The 22084-nt window shown below is 50.3% G+C and overlaps 1 protein-coding gene across 4 annotated transcripts in view; it reads right to left on the minus strand.

Annotated features, from left to right (window-relative positions):
* Positions 1–20512, minus strand: part of MTMR14 (myotubularin related protein 14) — a 33597-nt gene extending 13085 nt beyond the window's left edge. For 2 of the 4 annotated variants that reach the window (XM_072876226.1, XM_072876225.1), the window contains exons 1-16: positions 20338–20512; positions 20125–20264; positions 14809–14917; positions 13695–13770; positions 12900–12960; positions 12228–12350; positions 11630–11703; positions 9038–9108; positions 8362–8436; positions 5877–5943; positions 4802–4887; positions 4424–4500; positions 4138–4174; positions 2583–2653; positions 1899–1948; positions 1539–1677 (exon numbers count right to left, since the gene is read on the minus strand). In XM_072876226.1, coding sequence (XP_072732327.1) covers positions 1539–1677; positions 1899–1948; positions 2583–2653; positions 4138–4174; positions 4424–4500; positions 4802–4887; positions 5877–5943; positions 8362–8436; positions 9038–9108; positions 11630–11703; positions 12228–12350; positions 12900–12960; positions 13695–13770; positions 14809–14917; positions 20125–20264; positions 20338–20457 — 1376 coding nt within the window. In that variant the 5' untranslated portion in view covers positions 20458–20512. Of the gene's footprint in view, positions 1–1538; positions 1678–1898; positions 1949–2582; positions 2654–4137; positions 4175–4423; positions 4501–4801; positions 4888–5876; positions 5944–8361; positions 8437–9037; positions 9109–11629; positions 11704–12227; positions 12351–12899; positions 12961–13694; positions 13771–14808; positions 14918–18538; positions 18644–20124; positions 20265–20337 lie in introns of those variants that run through there. The other 2 variants (XM_072876228.1, XM_072876227.1) reach the window with 2 other exon arrangements.
* Between the last annotated feature and the right edge of the window lie 1572 nt (positions 20513–22084).

Raw genomic sequence — 22084 nt, forward strand, 5'->3', positions numbered from 1 at the left:
CCTGCTCACGCTATGCACAGCCCAGCTCACCCAGCTTCTAGCAAGCCCTACCTTGTTCTCCAGACTACACAGCCACAAGAGCCTGCAGCAAGACATCCATGACCAGTCCCCTCGCTAAGGGGCAAGGCTCACATGGCATGGCAAGGCTCATAACCTTCCCTTCCCCAAGCTCATGGCCACAGCATGAGCCCAAGCCATCCCCGTGGTAGCAGCAGCTAGCCCCAACACAGCCTGACGTCTTCAACAGGAATGAAAGGAAACCAGAGTTAGAAGACACATCACAAAATCAAGCCCCGATACACACAAGTGCAGCAGATCTCTTCCAGCATGCTTTGGCCACTTCACATCTTGTGAAAATCATGTATAGGTTTTATGCTACAGGATCTAGTCTGTATGTCCTGAGCACTCAGAGCAACGTAAACGCTTCCAGTTTACTACCCTGCAGCCAGGCAAGTGGAAAGTTGTTCTCTGCTTGCTGCATTCACTTTGCTGTGGATAGGTAGGCTCTGTGTGTTGAACAGGACTCTGTGCTGCTCACTTGGCAAAGGCAGTTTGGGACTCCTCATCTCCATTTTGTGATTCTGCAGGAAGATTCTCTCTTCCCCTCCTCAGCATTTTATAAATTGAATCACAAAGTGCTTTAGAAAGGCTGCTGCCACTAGCATGGCTGCAGGCTCAGTCCCAGAGGACAACTGCCTCCAGCACAACCCAGATTTAATTTAAAATAATTGCAATATAAAATAGCATCTTCACATGTGCTGAGGGAGAGGAGAGAAAAATTAAACTGAGAGGGGCGACCCTACAGCAAGGTTCTGAAATCCCCAAACAGCACCAGAAACTCCACAAGCAAGCACAACGCTTGTCCCAGAGCAGCAGAGTTGCCAGACACCTTTCCCAGTCCCTGCTTCCAGACAGCCACCTGCATCCCCAGGCGAGTCCTATGTGACCCTCTATCAATAAGAAGCACTGAGAATTTCATATTCTCCCCCATATTCTCCTGCCTTCAGCTCGTGCTGTTAGAGAGGCTAAAGTTTAGAGGGGATTCTTGGCCACTCAGCCCACCTACCACTAACTGCAGACACTCCCCTGTATAATCTCTTCCATAAACTGATTAAGCTTCATTTTAGGGCAGCTAAACTGTCTCCACTTTTCCCTGGGGAGGCTGCTGCCAAATGTCATTTTTCTGGTAGCTTGGAACCATCTTTTAAAAGTAATGAAATCCTTTCTGGATGAAGTTTAACAGTGAAACTGGTGAAAATGAAACAAAGCTGCTTTACTCTCATCAGGGGACAAACTTCAGGAGCATCCCCACAGAAGCCTGACAGTCTTTAACATGGGGTGGTCTCCAATTTTTGGTGCAAAGTTCTGTAGCACAAATTGCAGCAAAGCCTCTGACAGCCAAATTCCTTCCTCCCCTATAAAGAACCCATGCCACAGAGAGCAGACCTTGAGGGCAAGGGACCTCAGAAATATATTTTCTACTGTGCTCAGAGCCTGCCCCTTTTGTTCTGCAGCCCACTGAGTGGTTATCTCCTCACCATGCTGCTTGAGCCTGTGCTCCTGCTGGCATCAGCTCCACTGCTTCATAGGTGAAGCTCCCAGCTGCTCCAGGGGAACTTTCCATCCCCAAGGAGAAGTCGCTGCTCAGACTTGTGGTGCTGCCTCGGTCTCTCTGCTCTAGAGAAAAGAAAACAGAGCTACCTGAAGACCAGCTTGGTCTTGCTCACTTTCTCTCCCCTTTAAGCAATACTCTTCCCATGTGCCCTGGGGCTGCGTTCTTGCGAGGCCCCAAGGGAAGCATACCCATTTGTAGTCACCTTGATGCTGGGAACCCAAGCCCCCAAGCAGTTAACCATTACCAGCACCCAGGGGTGCTGATGCTCGGCAGCAGCACTCACTGAGCATGCAGATCTCCTCCAGGGTGAAGCCAGGTGGCAAACTCTTCCTTCTGGGGAAGGAAAGACATAGTTACCTCAGCCATGCTTCAGAGCTGCGTGGAAGCTGGCCATTGCCAGATCTCTGTAGCACACAGCGGATCAGAGTAGCGGGGAGTTAGCTGTGCAGGGGCAGAGGGGAGGGGATGGGGCCAGTGTGCAGTATCCGACTCTCCTAACAGTCCCAGCCCACACACCCTGTGCTTTGAGAGGGTGGCAACAGGCTGCAGGCAGGCGTGTGCTTATTCAGAGCCCACAGGGTGGGCTTTGTTTCTTTCTGCCCCTCCTGAAATAGGAAGGGATTAAATGTTTAGCGGTCTGTTAAAAACCAGCCACCCCGCTCCCCCTGGCAGTGCCTTACAGAGCTTGCTGCGCAGCCTGCTTGAGCCCGAGCACACATCTCTGGGTTCATCCGTGCTAAAGCAGCCACGGACAGTCATTAAGCAGAGAGCACATTTCAGCATGGACAGTTTTTCAGAGCACAACGTGGCACCTCGCAAGCCTTGGCCCCATTTTGCAGCCTTCAGAGTGCAGAATAAATTAAAGAAAACTGGGCCAGGACACCAGGGCTTCCATCTCCCCAAAGGAACAGCACTAACAAGCTCCCTGGCTCTGCAGCCCATGCAGCAGCAGGCACAGGCTCCTTACCTCTGCGACTTCACAGCAGAGAACTCCTCAGAGGTGATGTGCTTCAGAAAATTGAAGCAGAAAAAGAAAATCTGAGCAAAGGGAGAGAGAAGAGCGGTTCAGGAATGAACCCGAGGCTCCATGCAGCCTCTTATCTTGGTGGGGAGGTGCTGGCAGGAAGGAGATAGCAAGAAATCTGCAGCTACCAGCCTCCAATGTGCCATGGGCTGCCACCATCCCATCCTGAGCCTTCTCTTACACATTAAACTGACCCTCTGTTCCCTGCAATGGGGAGGCCCAGAAAGGAAGGTGTACAACAAGTCTCCTTATCAAGGCCTTGCACACATGCTGCAAGCACACGGCAGGTACTTATGACATCAGTGCAGAATGGAAAAGAGATGGCCCCCAGCAGCTGCTTATACACCCGGGTAAGCAGCAAACCCAGCAGGACTAGCAGGGTTAGAGCCGCATGCTCCACCTTGGCACCACAGCTGTATCACACCTGGAAGCATGCGGTACCTTCAGCCTCTGTGGTCCCAAGCTCGTGCCCTGCCACACACCAGTCTGCTCTGCGGCATTCACCCCGCTGTGCCTCTGCCACCCCATCTCCCTGCACAGAGCTGAGCTCTTCTCCTCCTGCAGTGGGGAGCAGGGAATGCTAGAGGCAGCCATGCACCCCCTCTCCTGTTGCAGCTATCAACTCTGCCCTTGGCCAAGCAGGCACCAGAGCAGAGCAGAACTGCCAGGCTTGAGCCAGCAGAGGTCTGGGAAAGGAATGAATGGGAGGAACGATATAATACAGGGGTCCTGGACCCCTGAAAGATGGAAAATAGGCCAGGGTCCTGGCTCTGCTGTTCAGAGGCAGGGGATTCCCTAGTGAGGTGAGAATCTGAGGAGCAGGGGATTAGCAACAGGGTTAGACATGCTCCCCACCTCTTGATTTCTATCCAAAAATGATATTGCAGTGTACTGCAACTATAGTCAGAGTAATCATTTTTTACTGTTAAACAGTGAAAGATCTGAAGAGAATTAGTTCTACTAAGCTTAACTGGCTCCCAGACCCATCTATGCACCCACAGATACACCCCACCAAATACACACACTGGAATCAGCACAAGCTGCTCCATGAGCCCGCGATGACATGCGAGCCACATGCGGCTGCAGCACCCAGACAGGAGGGCTGGCACTCAGGACAGGCACACAAGACTATACAGCTTTATTTCCAAGCTCCCAGGAGTCACACACCTTAAGCATCCCTTTCTCACTGCTGAGCTGAATAGCAAGTCCTAGCACCCTTTCACCAGGGGCCTGAACACTAATGGCACAGCAGGGGAACTGGCAGGACTGACACCCACCAACCAAACTGTAGCCTGAGAGAAAAGCAATCCCACACCTTATGCATCAGGAAGTGATGGGGCAAGGCTCCTACTTTGTATTTCCAGCACCTGAACAATCTTTTTAGAGCCCAGCCAGACCACTGATATTACCAGAAGCAGGCAGTGAATGCTGCTACCGTAAACAAGTACCCTGAGAACAAAAAGCAGTGCTCAGCCACTGCCCACGAGCAGACACTCACCTCTTCTCCTTTACTGAGTCGATCGACTAACATGTGCCTGGAAAGAGAGCAAGGGAAGCTCAGTCACACGCTGGAAGCCAGAATCAGCAGAAGAGCACAAGCTGTCAAGAATGGCCAGATGCCTGAGCCTCCAGGTATAAAAAGGCATCAGCCCCTCTTGACACAGCTCATTGGAAGCTGCCCCAATATCCACCTTTGGTTGTGAGCAAACACCAAAGATGACCCCTTGAAGGCTTCTCCCCTGCTGTGCAGGGATGCATATGTGAGTAAAACTTAGTGTGCCTACCCAAAGAGAAACCAGTCATAGGCCACTGTCAGGTAGAGAATTTCAGACGGCTCCAGGGACGTGTGGATCAGCCCATCCTGCAAAGCAAATGAGAACAGCCTTCAGGCAGCAGCCCTGGGGATGGGGACTGGGGAATTCATGATCTACTGAAAACTGTCATGGTGATCCAAGATGCCCAGCTTGCTCTACCTGCCTGTGATACTGTGTCTGATGGCAGGACAGCATGTTGGGCTCCACATCAAAGCCAATCCACACGCTCTCTGAAGCCAAGATAGTCAAAAGGAACATTAACTGCTCCATCACCACTTCCTGGTGACACAGTCATTCACCCTCCAAGCAATCACCCCCAGAAGCAGAGCAGGTCAGCCAGGTACTCACAGCCCATAAGGAGAGGCGCAATAAGGAGATGAAGAGGGGAGTTCGATCCCAGCCGGATATACAGTGCACCAGGAGCCCGCTGTCATCTGCTCCAGGCAGGGGTAGGAAGGAGAAGGAAAAAAAGGGTGTTGCAACAAGAGCAATGACTTTTCTTTATGGCAAATCTGTAGAGACAATCTATCCTCTGTCCCTACCACCCAGGCTCAGCCACCAAGCCAGAACATTTTGTCTTGAATAGGGCAGCCAACAAATTGCTCAGAGTGTCCTGGGTTGTCAGCAGCCCCAGCTGATGTGCTGTCCTGGTCCTGACAGCTGCTCAGGACATGAAGTCACTAGGTATGAACGTCACTTTGCTACCCAGAACATATACCTACCCACTTGCAACCCACTATCACAATCTATCCCCGCATCAGAGAGAAACCTGCTCCAACTGAACACTTTTTCAGCCTCACCAACCTTCCTACTGATACACACTGAGCAGAGGCACATGCAGAGCACAGCTCCTATGCTCTCCAGAAAATTCGCAGTGTGTCCCAACACAACTACTGCAGGAGAGTCTGTAGTTGGCTGTGCTGGCGGAGCCAGCCACGGCTCCATCTATCCAACAGTGCGAGGTACAAAGTCACAGTGCTCAGAGGGAACAGGATGTCAACATAAAGCAATATAACCCCTTCAAGGAGCTGGGGTGATAGTGACGACAGAGGGTGAAAGGGGCTCTTAAACAGGCACCTAATGAGACCCTGGTTTGGGGACACAAAACACAGATGTCCAGTAAAATAAGAGCAAGAGTCAACAATCAGAGGAACAAATGTTTCTTCTCTTCAGCTTTAAAGCAGTAAAACTTCAGGCAAAGCGTTCAGATATCCCTCCACTCTTGGGAAGAGAGGGTCTTCAAAGGATCAGCAAGTCCCTCTCTAAGAGGGGAGCTGGAGCCCTGAGATGCTAGGACTATCACCCTGTTTTGAAGGGAGAGAAGTGAAGCTCTCTATAAAGAGTGGCACTAATACCATCAGCTGTTCTTCCGGAGACAGTGACTGCTCCAGTTAGACTGCTGGGAGCAAGGAGTTTGCCTTACCATCACTATTGATGATGGAGATCAGCAGCTTCAGGTAGTTCTGTGTCTGTTGCACAAGGTCCCAGCTCTGCAGAAAGAGAAATGTTGATGGTAAGGGTCTGCCCACAGCAAAAGGCTGCTCTACAGTTCAGAGCCCATCATGCTCTTGGCTTCTCTATCCAGAAGAAGAGGAAAGCAGAAATAACCCTGTGGCCATTCCTCAGAGTAGCTGACTCCCTTGGTGCTCTAATCAATCCCCCCATCCTCTACAAAAGGCACTCTGGGACAAGAGACCAGGCAGGGGGGAAATAAAAGGCCATCTCTCCTGTCTGCCTAGCTGGCACAGAACCCGCTTGCCTGCAGCCCCAAAGCTCCAAGCAGACCATGCTCAGAGAGATTAATGTGAGCCAGCAAACACCTGCGGAGCGCTGACCCAGTTCTGCAGCCCCCTGCATACATGCACTTTACCAAATGTCTCAGCAGCCACGTTACAGCTGTGTATGTGATGGCAGCGTGATGGGGTGAGCAGGCCAAGGTTAGCAGCCCCTTCCCACAACCCAAGCACTTTGCTCAAAACTCTCTGGCCCTTGTAAATGGCCCCAGCAGGCTGCCTGGGGAGGGCTGACCCACTCCCAGCTGCTCCAGATAGGCACTGAACTTCTGCAGTAACGCCCAAGTAGCAGCAGCACCACAGAAGGGCTCTGAACTCAGAGACCTCCAGCACTACAAGAGATGCAGGTGAAAAACATCAGAACAAGCTCAAGTGTGCCACTCTTGACCATTGTGTCGTGAGAAGATGCAGGGAATTTCAGCGGCCTGATCAGAGCCAGAACTAGCTCAAGGTAAATAGGATAGCACTAGCAAGAAAAAGGCAAGGAGAGGGACACGCCTCATTGTGACAGTGTTAGTGGTATAAGCGACATCTGACCGCCAGCAATGGAACACTTGCTGTGTGCTTGCATACGTGCACGTGTAACCACACTTAAGACTACTGTCAGACAAAGAATACATTGCTCTGCCATGAAGCCTGCACAGCAACAAAAGAGTAGGGAAATGGGGAACACACTCAGCCTGGGGCAGAAAAACACATACTTCCACAGTCTTTTATCTGCCCAATTCATCCCAATCTTGTGCTTATGCCAGAAGGAATCATCTAATCAACCAGTCTGATCTCACTATACCACAAATCAGAAAGTTTTGTTCAGTTGCCCCAAATACAGCCTGAAGCTTGCCACCTGGCAACATCTCTGCCCAGAAAAGCACCTCAACTAGGGGTGACAGTTCATCGCTCCTTTAGCGGCATGTTCCAACAGATTATCCTCAAAAATAACATGCAAGACTGCTCTTCCTTATTTGAAGGTCTGATTTCAGACTGCAGATATTGTTTCCTGTGCAGGTTTTCTTCCCCAGATTGAAGAGTGCTTTAGAATTAGTATTTTCTCCCTGCAAATGTACTTACACATTAATCAAGTCAACCCTCCATCACCTTTGTGATTAGCTAAACAGACTGAGAACTTCAGCTTTAACTGAAGCACCTTCTCCAATCCTCAGATCATTTCTGCATCTATTTATTACACCCCCTTCAATTTTTAACATCCTTTTTAAAATACTGTCTGCTCAGTATTCTAGTGAACAAGCTTCTAGCCATAAACAAGCTGTGGTCCCATTAGCTCTGCTTCTACACTGCAAGCTACTTTTCCATGATTCTGCTTATGCTAGCACTTAAACATTATTTACATTGCTGACTGACAAACACTGGCCCTGCATGGGGAGCTCTGCTAGTTCTGTGGTGCTTCCAGTCACAGAGCATCGGAGTGTGACACACTCCAGCACAGTCAATCATGACAAAACCTGGGGGGACTGGTAGGTCCACTGATGTGTGAAATGGAGCACGCTAATCAGCAGTATAAGGTGATGCTCCCTGGTATGAGCAGACAAAGGTAAATCTTGAAGCTTGGGCAAACATAAGAGTTCAATTATCATTTGCGATGCTGTCATAGTAATAAGGAATGGAGACACGCTATGGTCAATTATGATTTTCTACTCTTCTCTCGTAGGACAGTACCTTGCACACCCATGAAGAAGGTGCCTAGTCACTTGGCTACTGCTCACATAAGGGAAGGCTGATGTCTCTCAAGACTCTCCACAGCCAAGGAAGTCTGCCCACTGCAGGCACATGCCTAGCTAAGATTTTGAACAAGCATACTGCTTTCTGTTTCCTTACCTTTGTTACCGACATATCTCCCTAATGGATTGCAAGCTTTACGCAAGCTACAGAAAAAGATTTGACATTACAGTCAGCTGCCTCGGGACACACCAAGCCAGGAAGCTCTGGGGTAGAGGATTTCCACCACTATTCTGAACAATCAAGTCTGCAGCCCCACTCCCACTAGGATGGTACAAAGTGAGCCAGATTACTGCAAGAGGAGCAAGTCAGACTTCAAATCTTTACTGATCCTTCCTGACTGAGTCTCTGACATCCCACAGAGATGCCTGCCTTGCTCACCTGGTACTCGCTCCAATCAATATTCAGAGACTGGGTCAGAGAGACTGGGATACTTAATGGAGCATCTACGTAATCCTGAAAAAAAACCCAAACACAATTGGTCAGAGAAAAGCTGTGACTTGAAGGCAGCGAGTTCTAGAAAAAACAAAACAACAAATGCCAAACAGTGCATCTAGAAGGAAGTGCCTCAGCAAAGCATCTTTGAATGCAAAAACCTGTAGTGGTAAGAATTAACTCATAGCCTCTTAGAAGGACTAGTGGACAAGAGGAGCTTTTCTGTGCTCCCAACGGTGAAAGCCAGGGACAAGGCATGTTAGTTTCTGAATTCCCGTAGAGCTGCTCCACTCAACCATCTCCCTCAGCAGGAGACAGAATACAAAGAGAACTGAGAACAGAGGCTATCAATAAGATATCAAATTCAAAAACAGGAGTGAGCCATATCTCCCATGAGAGGTCAAGCATCCTGGACTTCAGGATAATGATTCATTTATTTTACGTACGAATTTTACAATGAATGAATAATTTAGTACATTCACTGTCTGCTTTGTTTGTCCTGTTGGTTTCCTCCTTGTGATCAGAAATAAGCACGTGACATACACACCATCACTCAAGAACTCTGAGGCAAGACTTAAGCCCAGTAAAGCCCACAGCTCTCCATTTTGTAAGATACATGTACCTGTTTCCAGTTAAATATGAGACCTTCAGCTGTATAATCCCGGTCTTTGTACTCCTTAAAAAATTCACAGCCTGCAAGAAAAAGAAATAATGAACAGCCGTTCAGCTAACTGATATCTGACAACTGAAGTGCCCTGTGGGACTGGAAGTGCTGGCAGCCCCGGGCTCCAGAGCACCAAACCAATCAAAACTGCTGCCTGCGGGAAGAGAAGAGCAGTAATCATCAGTACAGTGTGCAGCACGGCCTCCCAGCAGCACTGGGGGCACTCAGCAGTGAACGCACTCACACAGCAAAGGGCAAACTCCAAACACACAGCAGATGTGGAGTTTGAGGGATTGATGTCATTCTTTCCCAAACAAGAGGTTTCACCAAGGAGCTATGCTTTCCAGGGCCACTGGCTTTTGCACAGATCTAAGGCATCAGCCTGGCACGCTGAGTGAGAAGGAACCAGCAAAAGGAGGTGGTGGCAGAGCCCCGGGGAAAGCCAACTTTCACAGGGCATCTGCCACAGGTAACAAGAAAGGGCTCTGTCAGAGGCGGCTGTGATTTCTCTCACGTTTAATTCTCCTCTATCAACCACGTGAATTGCCCTATCTGAAGGAAGCAGGTACATAACCACTTCTAAGGTTTCCCCCCAGGCCCTCCCTTCCTGAAGTTTGCCCTTTGGCTCTGTTCTTCTCAAACAACTATTTGAAGTCTCTGCAGCAAACTGCAGTCGCTTAGTCACAGCTGAGCAGCACCATTAGCACTGCAGCTGCCTGTAGGCTACACAAAACACCTCTCCCAATGTACTGTGTATGCCCCAGCTGCGCCACGGTGCCCACATTACCGAGACACCCCTGCGCCAGGCACTGAACACAGGCAGTGATTCCTACTCTGCAAGTCACAAGTAACTCCAATGGCGAAAAAAAAATAAAAAAATCTTTGTGCAAGGACAGGACTAGCCCTCAAAAAGACACAGTCAGGAAGCAATCTGTCAGTTGAGATTTAACTCCAATTAAACAACGGCTCAAAGTAAAGAATGGGGGATTATGGCAGTAAGTATTGACATCTACAAATGCCAACTACCAGTCAAATGGAAAAGAGGGTTTTTCTGCACTGGAGAGCACAAAAGCTTCTACAGATACCCCATCTGAACTCCAGTCTTTCATGCTAGACAGTCATGTCTGGACACTGCCTCGCTCACCTAAGACAACAGGATCTCGGAATAACTTTAGAGACAAATTACAAAACAGAAATTCTTTCAATGCAAACCTGGAAACATCGATAAGAATGTATCACGGGATTTGACCAGTCACTAGAGAGGTTGCTGATCCTTAGATGCGTATGCCATAGATTTACCAGAATGACAACATTCCCCTATGGACCAGCAGTGCTGAAATCAGGCAACATCTGCAGGAAGAATTTCCAGTTTTATAAGGTTTACCTCTAGTGTGGCAGTGAGGAGCTGCTAAAAGAAAGCAGCTGTCCCAGGTGGCAGAAGAGGAAGGACCGTCACGGAATATTGCATACAATATGCAGATCCCCATATAGTAACAACTCTACAGCTTAACTCTAGAGAGTCACTTCTTCCTCATTCTTCACAAACCCTACAAAAAGACCTGTGTACACTGTCTCTCTCATGCTCCAAGTTTGGTGAGGCATACGGCAGCAGCATAAACCTGTGCCATGTGCTACAGAAACCAGTATTATTATTATGTCTGTACACCTCGCCAATCTGCATGGCAAACTCGATAGAAACCTTCATGCAGCTTCTCTGAATTGTCACTAATTTCTGTATGAAAGGAAATATACCTAAAAAAAAAAGAAAATATGTTTAAGGGCAACAACTAGTAATCAAGGAAAAGTTTGGGGTTGGATCACCCACAACAGTTTTGTTGTTTTATGTTTTTTTTTTCTCCTCTCCCTTTCTTTGTGCGCAAGGGAGAAAGAAGAGTCCTTTCTTGCAGACAGACCTCAAGCACCGCAGTCTCACATCCAATCCTATCACCAAGCCTGACATCAGCAGGCAGGCAGCAATATTCAGCTCATCTTTAAGAGTGCAGCAAGTGACCCAGCAGTGGTTGCTAGGCACAGGGACGAATATAGCCAGGGAGACGGGCTGGAGTGGTCTGCATCTCAGTCGTACATTGCAGGCTCAGGTTAACAGTTCTGCCTAGCACTGAGGATATCTTACAGTGGTGCTGCTCTGGAACGCTAGGACTAGCAAATACTCTTAAGAATTGGGGTCTTACATAACACAGAGCAAGATATATATTTTGCATCAAGTAGTAGTTTGGAGTTGCAGGGGGTGTCAAAGGCCATCTTAACCCCAGCTCCACCTCTGGGACTTTTTCTCCGTGCTTGAATTAATTAGAACTGCTGAGAAACTATTTTGCCACCTCAAAGAGTGCCTAATGCTGACTCACACTGCCAGAGCATCCAGATTCATTGCACTGTTCTCAGTTTAAAAGAGCTTCTCTCCAGAGGGAGCACAGGAAGCATTCAGCAAGCCACAGACATTTCACCATACACACACACAGGTAGTTCCGAATCCCCAGAAACGGATTGTCACCTGTCCCTTGGGAGTCCCTCTGGACATCAGTCCTGTACCTGGGTATGGGATGGAGAGAAGCGTGAAATCAGCATAACGTTGAGCTTTGTCCACCTTCTCAGAAGACGTCACACTGCACAGGACAAGAGGAAAACAGACATTTGTAGAGTATTTTTCACAGAGATACTAGCACCCAAAAAGCTACCTGTTGCATCTCCCTGCACAATGACTTGACTCAGTCGTGAGCAGGGGCAGAACTTACTTAACACATCCCAATAAACAGGTATAACCCAAAACCACTAAAGCTTTCCTCCGAGAGAAATATCAGGAGAAACATCTCCCTCTGTTCCTATACATAAGCAGAGGGCTCCTTTACTCTCCCCTTTCTGAAGGGGTAACTGTCACATCACCGCAAGCTCTACAGAGAAAACCTACTTAGACTGCAGAAGACAAATGAAAGCAGCTATCTTGCCCTTTGATACAGCTTTCTCTGGACTAAAACCTTGGGATTCTCTTTATAGCATTAACTGATCCTGCTGTAGTACTTCCAGGGACTGCTCCCAGGATGCTGAGTGCATGCCCAATAGCAATTCACATGTAAGGGCTATGCTAGCTGCAATCCAAAGCCTGCAGAAAAACAAATGAACCCAGACTCACTTCAAGCCAAACTTCACCTTCTTGTTTTCCACCATCAGGTCACAGATATATCGGACAGACAGGTATCGAAGCAGCTTGATGTCGTGCCCTCTGACCTTGTCAAACAGCTGGGAGTCTGCATTTCTGCAAGACAGAACAAGACAAAGCAAGATCAGCATGGAAGACTGACTGTGTCGAATCTGATTCTCTGCACAATACTGCCACAGTTCTTCCTTGAACCGCTTCTAGCCATAAGCCACATAGCACGAGCCTTGTCTCCACAGGTCAGAGTCAGACTCTGCAATGAACTGCAAACTTTGTGCTTAGGGTCCCTCTACATGTTGTTCTGCAACAAGCACGTAAGATACAGAACTATTTCTCCAGCCTGAAGATGTACTTTTTGATGAAGTAAACACGTCTGTGTAATTCAAACACCTTTTAAAATGGCTCTATATATTCCTGTCTCCAGCCCTTCCCTCTGGCAAGAGATTAGCAGGCTTCAGTTACACTGGGTTCAGCCAGCCATTAGCATTCAAGACTCTTTTTCAAAAGCAAGGAAAGTAAGACTCTGAGCTTGGTGATGGTCTCAAGCCTGTACCCAAAGCCCTGCCTAGGAAAGAGCAGAAATGAGTGGCCGAGCCAATCAGCTTTGGTCCAAACTCCCTTTTCCCCATCCCAGTAATGCATACAAACCTAAGTGCAGAATCTTCCTCTGAAATGTCTTCTGCATCTGCCCAAGCATCGTCAGAACCTCCTGCGAGGAAGGCATTAAGAACTGAAGCTTGTGTAAACCAACTCAATCCCCAATCTGACAAGACACACATGTGCCCCAAAAGGTCATGGTTTGGCACCCTCTCTCCACACATAAGTGCTCTCAATAGTTCCCCACATTTCCTCTTCCTGAAAAGCCCGTTCTCTAACGTATCCCGGTCTTCCCTTGTCATTGCAAAGGACCTAGGCAGGTCAAACCCATTACTGACAGCCAGAAGGACACCCCAATAGTGCTACACAGTGCTTTGTTAAGCCAAGTTTCAGCTCCCACACTACAGACACCCAATATATCCCTGAAGAGCTTTCCCTAGGGTCCAGTATCTCTCACCATTAGCAGGATTTGATTCCCAATGATTAGCCAAGCAACAGCAAGTTCTTATCCTCTTTCTTCCATTATTCCCACCCCCGATGTTTGGGAATCAGTACCCTGAATCCTTTGGGCTGTCTTACTTGCCTACTTGCTTCCCATAACTCACTCTTCAGCCTCAAGTTCTTTTGTCACTGCTTCTGATGTGCTACAGTACTCTGCCCTGTAGTATGGTGTTGGAAATGGACACGAGGTTTCAGTCTTTGCTCTATTATGCAGGGCTTGAACAAGCAGGTCCACGCTAGAGCTCTGCATTGGCTCTCAGGAAGAGCTTGCTCTCGTGTGTAGGTCACTGTCCCAGCACTGACCAGCCTTACCAAGCAGACGGCGACAAATGGCTCCTGACTCACCTGAGAAGATATAGTTGTAGCCAGTGCGTCCATAGAGCTCTCCCCAGCCAGCCAGCGTTGCTGATCTGCAAATATGCTGGAGGAAGATTTTGTTATTAACCACACATGCTCCAGAAGTCTTTCCGTTACCAGGTCTCTGGCCTATTTGCTGTCATGTTACATAAAAATGGTTGGTACCTACAGCGACCACCTCTCAGCAGTCTCCCCTGCAACCCTGGTCCGGATCGAGTTCTCCAAACACATCAAACTCCTAAGTGCCTTTATCTGTAGCTAGTTTTTAAAATCACGTTTTAATCTCCAGTTCTCCAGTTCACTAATACAGTCAATTTCTGCCAAGTTAGCAACGTCCGTACTCTGTTAATAACCTGCTTGAGCCTTATTTCCACATTCCTGTGGATAAGATTATAGATGGTCCCAGTACGACTCTGGGCCGTTCACTCCCGCAGAAAAAGGTCAGCAGGTTCAGCCCACGATGGCTTCAGTCAAGCTAGATTAAAATTGTCACAGGTATGATTTTGCTATTCATACTGTGTTTCTAAATTGAACTAAGAAAACTGAATTAAGCTACTTAAATTCTAAATAAGACTACTCCTACAGGGCTTCAATACAGTTTAAGTAATCCACATAAAAATGAATCTAATTTCACTTTCTTAAATATCCCCTTGCAGACAAGCCCACACATTCGTAAGACCATTTATGCAATCTTGCCTCCCCAGGGAACGGACAAGGGAAACTTCTCTTTAGAGAGAAAAGTTATGCAAAGGGAGCTCACTGCTGGGAAGAGTAAGGGGCAGTAAGTGACAATAGTTGTCTTTCCCCTCTCAAAGACCAAATATCTTTGGTCCAGAAGGGAGACACATATGGAGAGAATGTTAGCTCTTTGGTGGAATGCTCATGACATGGCGGGGTAAAATAGCCTGAAGTCCCCACACATGATTTATGCAGCCTAGACAGCAAATGCAGCCTACTACTACAGGCTGCCTGCTTGTACCCAAGAACAGATTTTTACAGCATTCGGAAAGGTGACAACCAACTGAAGACGTGGCTGCACAGTTCAAACAGCAGGGAGAAAGGTCATTTGCTAAGTTAAGACAGGTAACCCATGAAGCTTTACCTTTCCCTTGTACAGAATGACTGGGCAAACAAATCGTCCTCTACACCTCGCCATCTTACTTCGGTTGATAAGGTCCTGCAGTTTGCCAACCTGCACAGTGCTCTCAAACCTAGTGGACAGAGATTCGGTTCAGTACACAGAGTATCTTCTCACATGTATTTCAGCGAAGCTGCTACAAACACCCTGGACTGTAATCCCCATCCCTTTCGCCTAGAAGCCAGCCAGCTCTGAAGTCAGCAAGCAAGAGGACACTTCTTTAAGAATTGCTTCTGCCGCTATACAACATGTATGGATGCTTTTCTGTCTCCTTTTCTTTATTTTGAAAGACCAACTGCACAGTACGTGACAGCAAGCATCTTCAGGAGCTGGCAATGAGTACAGTCAGAATGGTCTGCTACAGACTAACGTGGATTACTAATGAAGGAGTACCAGAGCAAGCCAGTGTCTACAAAAAATATTCTGCTTTCCTCCCCACCACCTTTCCATCAAAAAGAAGCTCAGCACTACCATCAGAGTGAATCCACCATCAGAGTGATAATTTTGCAAGGAAAAATAAATAGAGAATCAAAGCTTGAACACTCAACGAACCTTAGTTCTGGTCACTTGAACATTTGTGTCACCGGGTAATCAGACAACTGTAAATCAGCTAGTGGGTTGAGCAGGGTAATTAGACTAATGTCATCTGCATAACTAAATTTTGTTTGGTTTTCTGGTTAAAGTTAAAACAGAAATGTGTTCCAAGTTGGAGACATTTTGGAAACAAGTTAAAATTGCTGCAATTTGTCCAAGTACCAGTCTACATTTGATAGGAATCCAAACTGACTTCTGAACTACACAGACCTTAGGAGGAACCATCAACGCAGGGAGGACTAGAGTTTCCACAAGGAACTGGAGAAGCATCCAGACTGATATAATAGAAACCAGATGAAGTTTGGACATACAAAACTGCATGGCCGTGCGCTTAGAGATGATTAACAAGAATTTCCAGTTAGCCCTTTCCAGTAGTGGAGCTCAGTAGAAGAGCCTAGATGAACTGTTTGACCTCTGGATGCTTGTACATTATCAACATGGTAAGTCTGAAAAAAAGGGACAAACAAGATCACAGGAAATTCTCCGGTGGGATGGAGAAGTACCAGTGTTACTGTGGAGAGCACAAGATCTCAGCTGAGATAAGTCATCTGATTCGAGTGACCTACCCCCACCTGAAAAGGCACAGCAGGATGGTTAGGATGGCCAGGGGACAGTCTATGCTGCAAGAGAAACCACCCCAGATTGACTGGCAGAGCAGACAAAGTGAGGACACAACAATATATGCATTAGGGTGAAGGAGAGAACTTACAACGGAGGGGGAGAAGAACTCAAAGGCAAAGGACAATGCTGGCCTAAGAACAAATTAATACCTTTATGCTGAAAGTTAAAAGAAAGTTGTTAAGCTTCAGAATTGGTGAGTGTGGAGCTACCTACCTGCAGCTGCCATTCAGGGAAGGATTAAAGAAATTAATCTATTATTAACACAGAAATTGATCTGTTTATGGAAAAGATTATACAAGGTGGTGCCAGTGGAAGCAGGGAAAGAGCAAACAAGACCTTCAAATCCTACTTTTTTTTTTTTTAAAGGATTCAATTCTCAGAATTCATAGTGGAGGCTTCAGATTTTTCACATTTCCCTACATACACAATTATTTTGGCTGTCCAGCTCCAAAGACCTTTGACAGAATTTAAAGAACAAGAACCCAAGCTAATCTTTAAATGTTGTGGACATGAGGGTGCTAAGTGCAAAGACAGGAAAACGCTCACACAATATACTTTACAAGGGAGTACGTGAGATTGCACGTAGGCAAGAGAAGCACACGGCCGATCAACGCAACCCAAACTCCACTCATCGCCGTCACTGCAAACAGCCAAGAGCTCCGCTCCGCAATCTGCTTCCTCCTCACAGAGCACGTGAATAACACACACCACAGGAACGGCCTGTGAGCAGTTTGAGAAGAGATGCCTTCATGTACACTTCCCAACACCAAAGTATTTTGAAATTTTGAGAGATTCTGACATACAGATTTAGTTGTGGGGTTGTTTTTAAATGAATGCACACAATTGAGAGACATGTCCTGCATTCCTCTTCAGCTGTCTTTATGTTTCCTTTGTAAAAGCAGATACAGAGGGAAACAAGAACTTCAATACCGTGTTACGAGAATAGCTTTGTGGCACTGCTTCTAAGTCCAGAAAATGAGATTTGGCAAAAATCAAATGCCTGGAAGATCAGAAATAATAAGAGAAGCACCTGCCTAGGAGCTGAGACAAGCCAACAGGTTTCACCTCTCAGCACACTAACTGCGCTTCCCCGGAGAGGCATCACAGCACTGGGGAATGAGTCCGAGCAGCTTGGCAGGAACCTGGGACACAGGGCAAGCGGGAAGCCCAGCACCCCACTGGGGATACGGAAGGATGAGCCCCTCTCCCAGGCTCCCGTGCCTGTTCCCTGGGAAGCCCGCATGCACACCGGAGAGACCTGCTCTGCTACCCGTCACGGTTGTGCTACAAACAGGGCTCTCGGACCTTCTCGTCTCAAGAACCATCATCAATAAAGCTAGAGATAAACATGGTAAATTGTACTGTAGTGAGGGGAAAGGCTGCTCTGAAGAACGGGTGCAACACTCCCACAGGGACAAATGATTAAATGCAGCATAGGCAGGAGTAAAATCTACTGAAAAAGATTCAGAAAACAGAGCACTCCAACAGCAGTGTGAAAGAACATCATTAAGGCTGCCTGGGACAAGGTAGAGAAAGAGGGAGAAGGAATGATGTGTACCTTAACTCTGTATTTTTTTGGACTTTCAGGTGATTTTTAGTGGGGGTTTTTTTTCCCTTCAGTGGTTTTTTTTCCAGAAGATACTGCTGGGCAACCTTACCTCTGTGTTAATCCCCTCAGCTCTCCCTGCCAAATCAGCCCCCAAACGTGAATTCATCTTTTTAAATGCAAGGGAAACATTTCCTATAAGAGCAAGCAACTGTTTTGGCAACTGTGTATTTTGTATATATACAGAAGCAGAGCTGCTTCCCTTTGGGTAGCCGTAACTGCACTGGAACAAAAGCGTTCCTCACATTGCTAGATTACGTGCAACTGTAATCACATTTGCTTGGAGTGCAGACACATAACAGGACCTGCAAGTGAAACGAAAGACGTGGGCTGTGCCTGAGATCTGGACATTTTCATTAAGCACAGTCACAGTAACTCTAAGACAGTGAGTAAAGAACTGAGCGCACCCCTCCATTTCCATTCCCTGCAGCATCTGCCCGCTCCTTCTCGGGGGACATCAGAGTTCTCCAAGCACAGGGAAGGTGCTCCTGGCTGTCAGACGTGCTCTGCTACTTTCTGTGGCTCCTCACGAGTAGCATCTGACCAAGGGGCATACAGCTACCTTGGCTGATAGCCAAAACCACACGCCAAATTCCTCCTGCACCTGCCTGGATTTCATAGTACTGTTAGCAATGTTTGGTGAAGCAACATCCTTTCTTCCCCCAGCTGCTCAGCCACAGAATGAACAGGATCAGGAAACTGATCTGTGTTAAAAATATTCATTTTTTGCTGGTTCCCTGTCTGGCTTCAAAGCAGCTGTACCAGCAGAACCAATGGGGCAGCACAGGGTTTGCATAAGAGAGAACTGCTTCCAAAACACCTTGGTATTGTCAGAGGTGTGAAGCGTCCCCGCTCACTTCGAGGAGATCTTACCGGCTGATTAAGGACATTACAAAGATGAAAGGCAGCCAAAGACACTCGGTCCTAGAGGGAGTGTCCCGTTCACTGGAAGAGGTTCTTGTGTTCTTTAACACAAGAAGGGCAACAGTCTCTATTTCATAATTATTCCATAGAGTACAATGATGAAACTAAAAACCGGATTTGTCTAAAATTATTTAGTGGCTTTCACGGAGATTATCACCCAGAAATCAGGAGGAGAGGGATGATGAAGGGTAGTCTGTTTCCGTGACTCCCTGGGAGAGCAAATAAAGACTTGGAAAGAACCAATATTTAAAATGTCAATTGCCACTGCTGGCTTGCAAAGGTCTCGGAAGAAAACGGAGCACCGAGTGTAAGTATACTTGTTGGGAATACTCGTCAGAAAAATTAAGCATCCTTCGCTCTTACATGAACAGAAAAAGCAGAAGCATTCAGTTTCTCTTCCCTAGAGACACTCCTAGTTACATTTACAGCTTCAGACTTCAGCTTCCCTTTTTTGCAGCCAGGGGTTTAATCTTTTCTAATCTGACCTAACTGTTAAGCAGAAATTCTCCCACCTGACAATCGCTTGTGGCCATTTTCCAAAGACCCCCTCCTACAGCACCTGGCCCACGTGCCAGCACAGCTGCTGACGGTTTGCCTTCCTCAGGCAAAGCAGCTGAACATGTCACTGCCGTGAGGGGAACACTGCGACCACCATCCTTTTGAACGCGTTACTCTTGTCACAGACACAGTTAAGACTGCAAAATTACATTATGTTTTGTTGGAAGAGAAAATAAAAAATGTGAGGCTGTCATTAGAGCCCCAGGGAGTAGCTAATGCTCAGCCAGAAGCGAGACCAACGCGATTCTGAGCTTGTGGGTCAAAGTCCAGAAATGGGTTGGCTCAGACTTGCGCTAAACTGCAAGCAAGCATTTCCCGCTTACTCACGAAACCTCAGCACCCACTGACCCACGTACCATGGTGGGGTCAGACTATTTCTGTTGAGATTGTCTTGTCTGTCCAGCCCCTATCAGCCCCCCACGCCCCGAGGTGCTTTCCGGACTACAATTTCTCTCATCAGAGGCCTTCCAGCAGGACCACAGGCACTTCATCAAGACAGGGCGAGCATCGCACAGTCCTGCTCCCAACCACGAGCTCTCCGAGTCTCTGGGCGAGCCGCAGCACAGCAATCGTTAGGATCCAACCCTGTGCTCAGGTCCGGTCGAGGACAGCACGCAGCGGAGCTGGCGCTGCCCCGCAGCACCCCGTTTCCTTCGCACCCCTCGAGTTACGGGCTTAAGCGCAGCAGCTTTCCCCAAAGAAGCCCAAGAGACTTGAGGAGCTTGGAGGAGCCCCGCAGCAGCTCGGCAGCGAAGCGCAGCCCTGGCAGGCAGCGAGGGGCGCCCCGGGAGCGGCGTACCCAGCGGCTGACACCAACGGCTATAATTAGCCGCAGCGCAGCTTGGCGGGGCTTCCCCCGGCCGGCGGGAGCCCCGGACCGGCAGCGGCTCCCGACAGGCGCGGAAGCTCCCCGGGACAAAACGCGAGGCCGCCTCCGCCGGCTGTCGGCCGTGCGGGGCGGGGACCGGGAGCCTTACGGGTCGCGGCCGGCTTCGCGCTCCAGGAGGACGATGTGCCGCGGGTAGTGGGCGCAGACCTCGCCGTGCGCGTTGGGGATCACGCTGTACCGGTAATCGCGGCCGAAGAGCTCCAGGCACCGCCGCTCGATCCGCTCCACCTGCGCACAGCCACCGGTCAGCGCCCGCCGCACCGCCACCGGCCCCCGGCCCCCCCAGTCCCGGCCCCCTCACCTTAGCAGCGGCGCCGCCGCCGTCCTTGGCGCGGTACTGTGCCCGGGAGAACTCCAGCAGCAGCTCGGCCAGGGCGCGGTCCCCGGAGCCCGCCGGGGGGCAGCCGCGGGCCGCCGCCATCCCCTCGCCGCTCACCGCCGCCGGCCCATGCCCCCGCCCCGCCCGCCGCTTCCGCCCACCGCCGCCGCTTCCGCCCGCCCGGCCAATCATCGCCGCGTCTGCGCCACGCCCCTTCCGCTCGCCCGCTGGCGTCATCGGGACGCGACGCGTTCCCGCTCGCTGCGTCCTGAGGGGCCCGCTCCGCTCCGGGGACCCAGACCCCCGGCCCGGCCCTGCCCTCCCGCACTGGGCAGCGAACAGCCCCCGCTGAGCCCTCAGCGCCTGAGGAGCCGCCTGGCTCTCGGTGCGAGCCCGAAGCGGGGCCCGGTGCGGCGGGAGGAGCGGGGCTCGGCGCAAGGGCTGGGCACGGCCAAAGCACCGCAGGCGTGGGGCAGCCCTCGGGGGCGGGCGGTGCTTCCCCAGCAGCGGAGCTGCGAGCTGGGGGACGCCGAGGCTTTGCACAAACCACGTTTAGGCCCGCAGAGAGCCGGGGCAAACGCTGGCAGGCACCGCCGGGCGGGTCTGACCGCGGCGCTGCTCTTCATGAAGAATCCCGAAACGGGTGTTAATTAAAGAAGCCCCTCTCGGGGTGTGACCGCACACACAAAGCCAGTCGCCGTGAGGTGAACGGTAGCCGTGCGGGGTGGGAGCGGGGACGGTGCCAGCGCCGCCGCGCAGGCACAGAGCCAGCTCGTACCGGGGTTAACGGACGCCACCGTTACACCGCCAAGGGCACGGGGCTGGCAGCTCCTTTGCTCTCGCAGGGGAATAGAAAAGTTTTTTTTTCATCTGCGTATGCCCGATTTGCAAAGCAGCTGCGAACCTCGACGAGACCTGGAAGAGAACGAGGCCTCTGGAGCGTTTCACGAAAGCCGAGTTCAGCCACCGCTGCAGCGCACACGCTGCACCTTCGCTGCCTTGAGAAGAAAACTGGCCCGAGGCGGGCTGGTCTCCGCTGGTGTTTTGGGGCCAGCGTGAGGCTGCCGGGACGCGGGGGGGGAAGACTTTGCAGGGCACCTGCCAGCGTACCGCGTCCCTCAGGCCGACAGCCCGCGACGCCCGACCCGGCACGGCACACCCGCGTACCGCGGCCCTGGGCCGTCAGGGCACTCGAGAGGTGCTGGGTCGGGCCCTGCTGCTCCCAGCGCCCTGCGCAGCCCACGCTGGCGGTGCCTTACTTGCTCCAGCCCCACCAGGCGGCTCGGGAAGGCCTGCTGCCCGCCTGGGGGGGGGGGGCTCCTCCGCCAACCCGCAGGTCTCCGCCGGGGTCGCGGAGGGGCCGGGAGGATGAACGCCCTCCCCGCGGGCCCGCTTCGGCCAAACACGCCCACGCGTGTCTCTGCTGGCATTAACCGCGGGGGGCCGGGGCCATGCCCAGGCGCTGCCCCGGGCGGGCCCTGCGCGGCACGGCGGGGCTGAGCAGCCGCCAGCGGGCGGGGGCGGGCCGGGGAGCGGCCCCGCTGGGCCGGGTACCGGAGCGGGCCCGCCGCCGCCTCGGCCCCACCTCACCGGCCCGCTCCGAACCTGGCCGAGCCGCCGCGAGGCGAGCCGAACGCTGCCGAACGCGTTCCGAACCCCGCCGAGCCTCGCTCCGAGCGGCGCCGAGCCCGTCGCGGGGCGAGCCGAGCCCGGCCGAACCCTCGCCGGG

This window comes from Ciconia boyciana, chromosome 11, assembly GCF_034638445.1.
Source record: "Ciconia boyciana chromosome 11, ASM3463844v1, whole genome shotgun sequence".
NCBI classification, from domain to species: Eukaryota; Metazoa; Chordata; class Aves; order Ciconiiformes; family Ciconiidae; genus Ciconia; species Ciconia boyciana.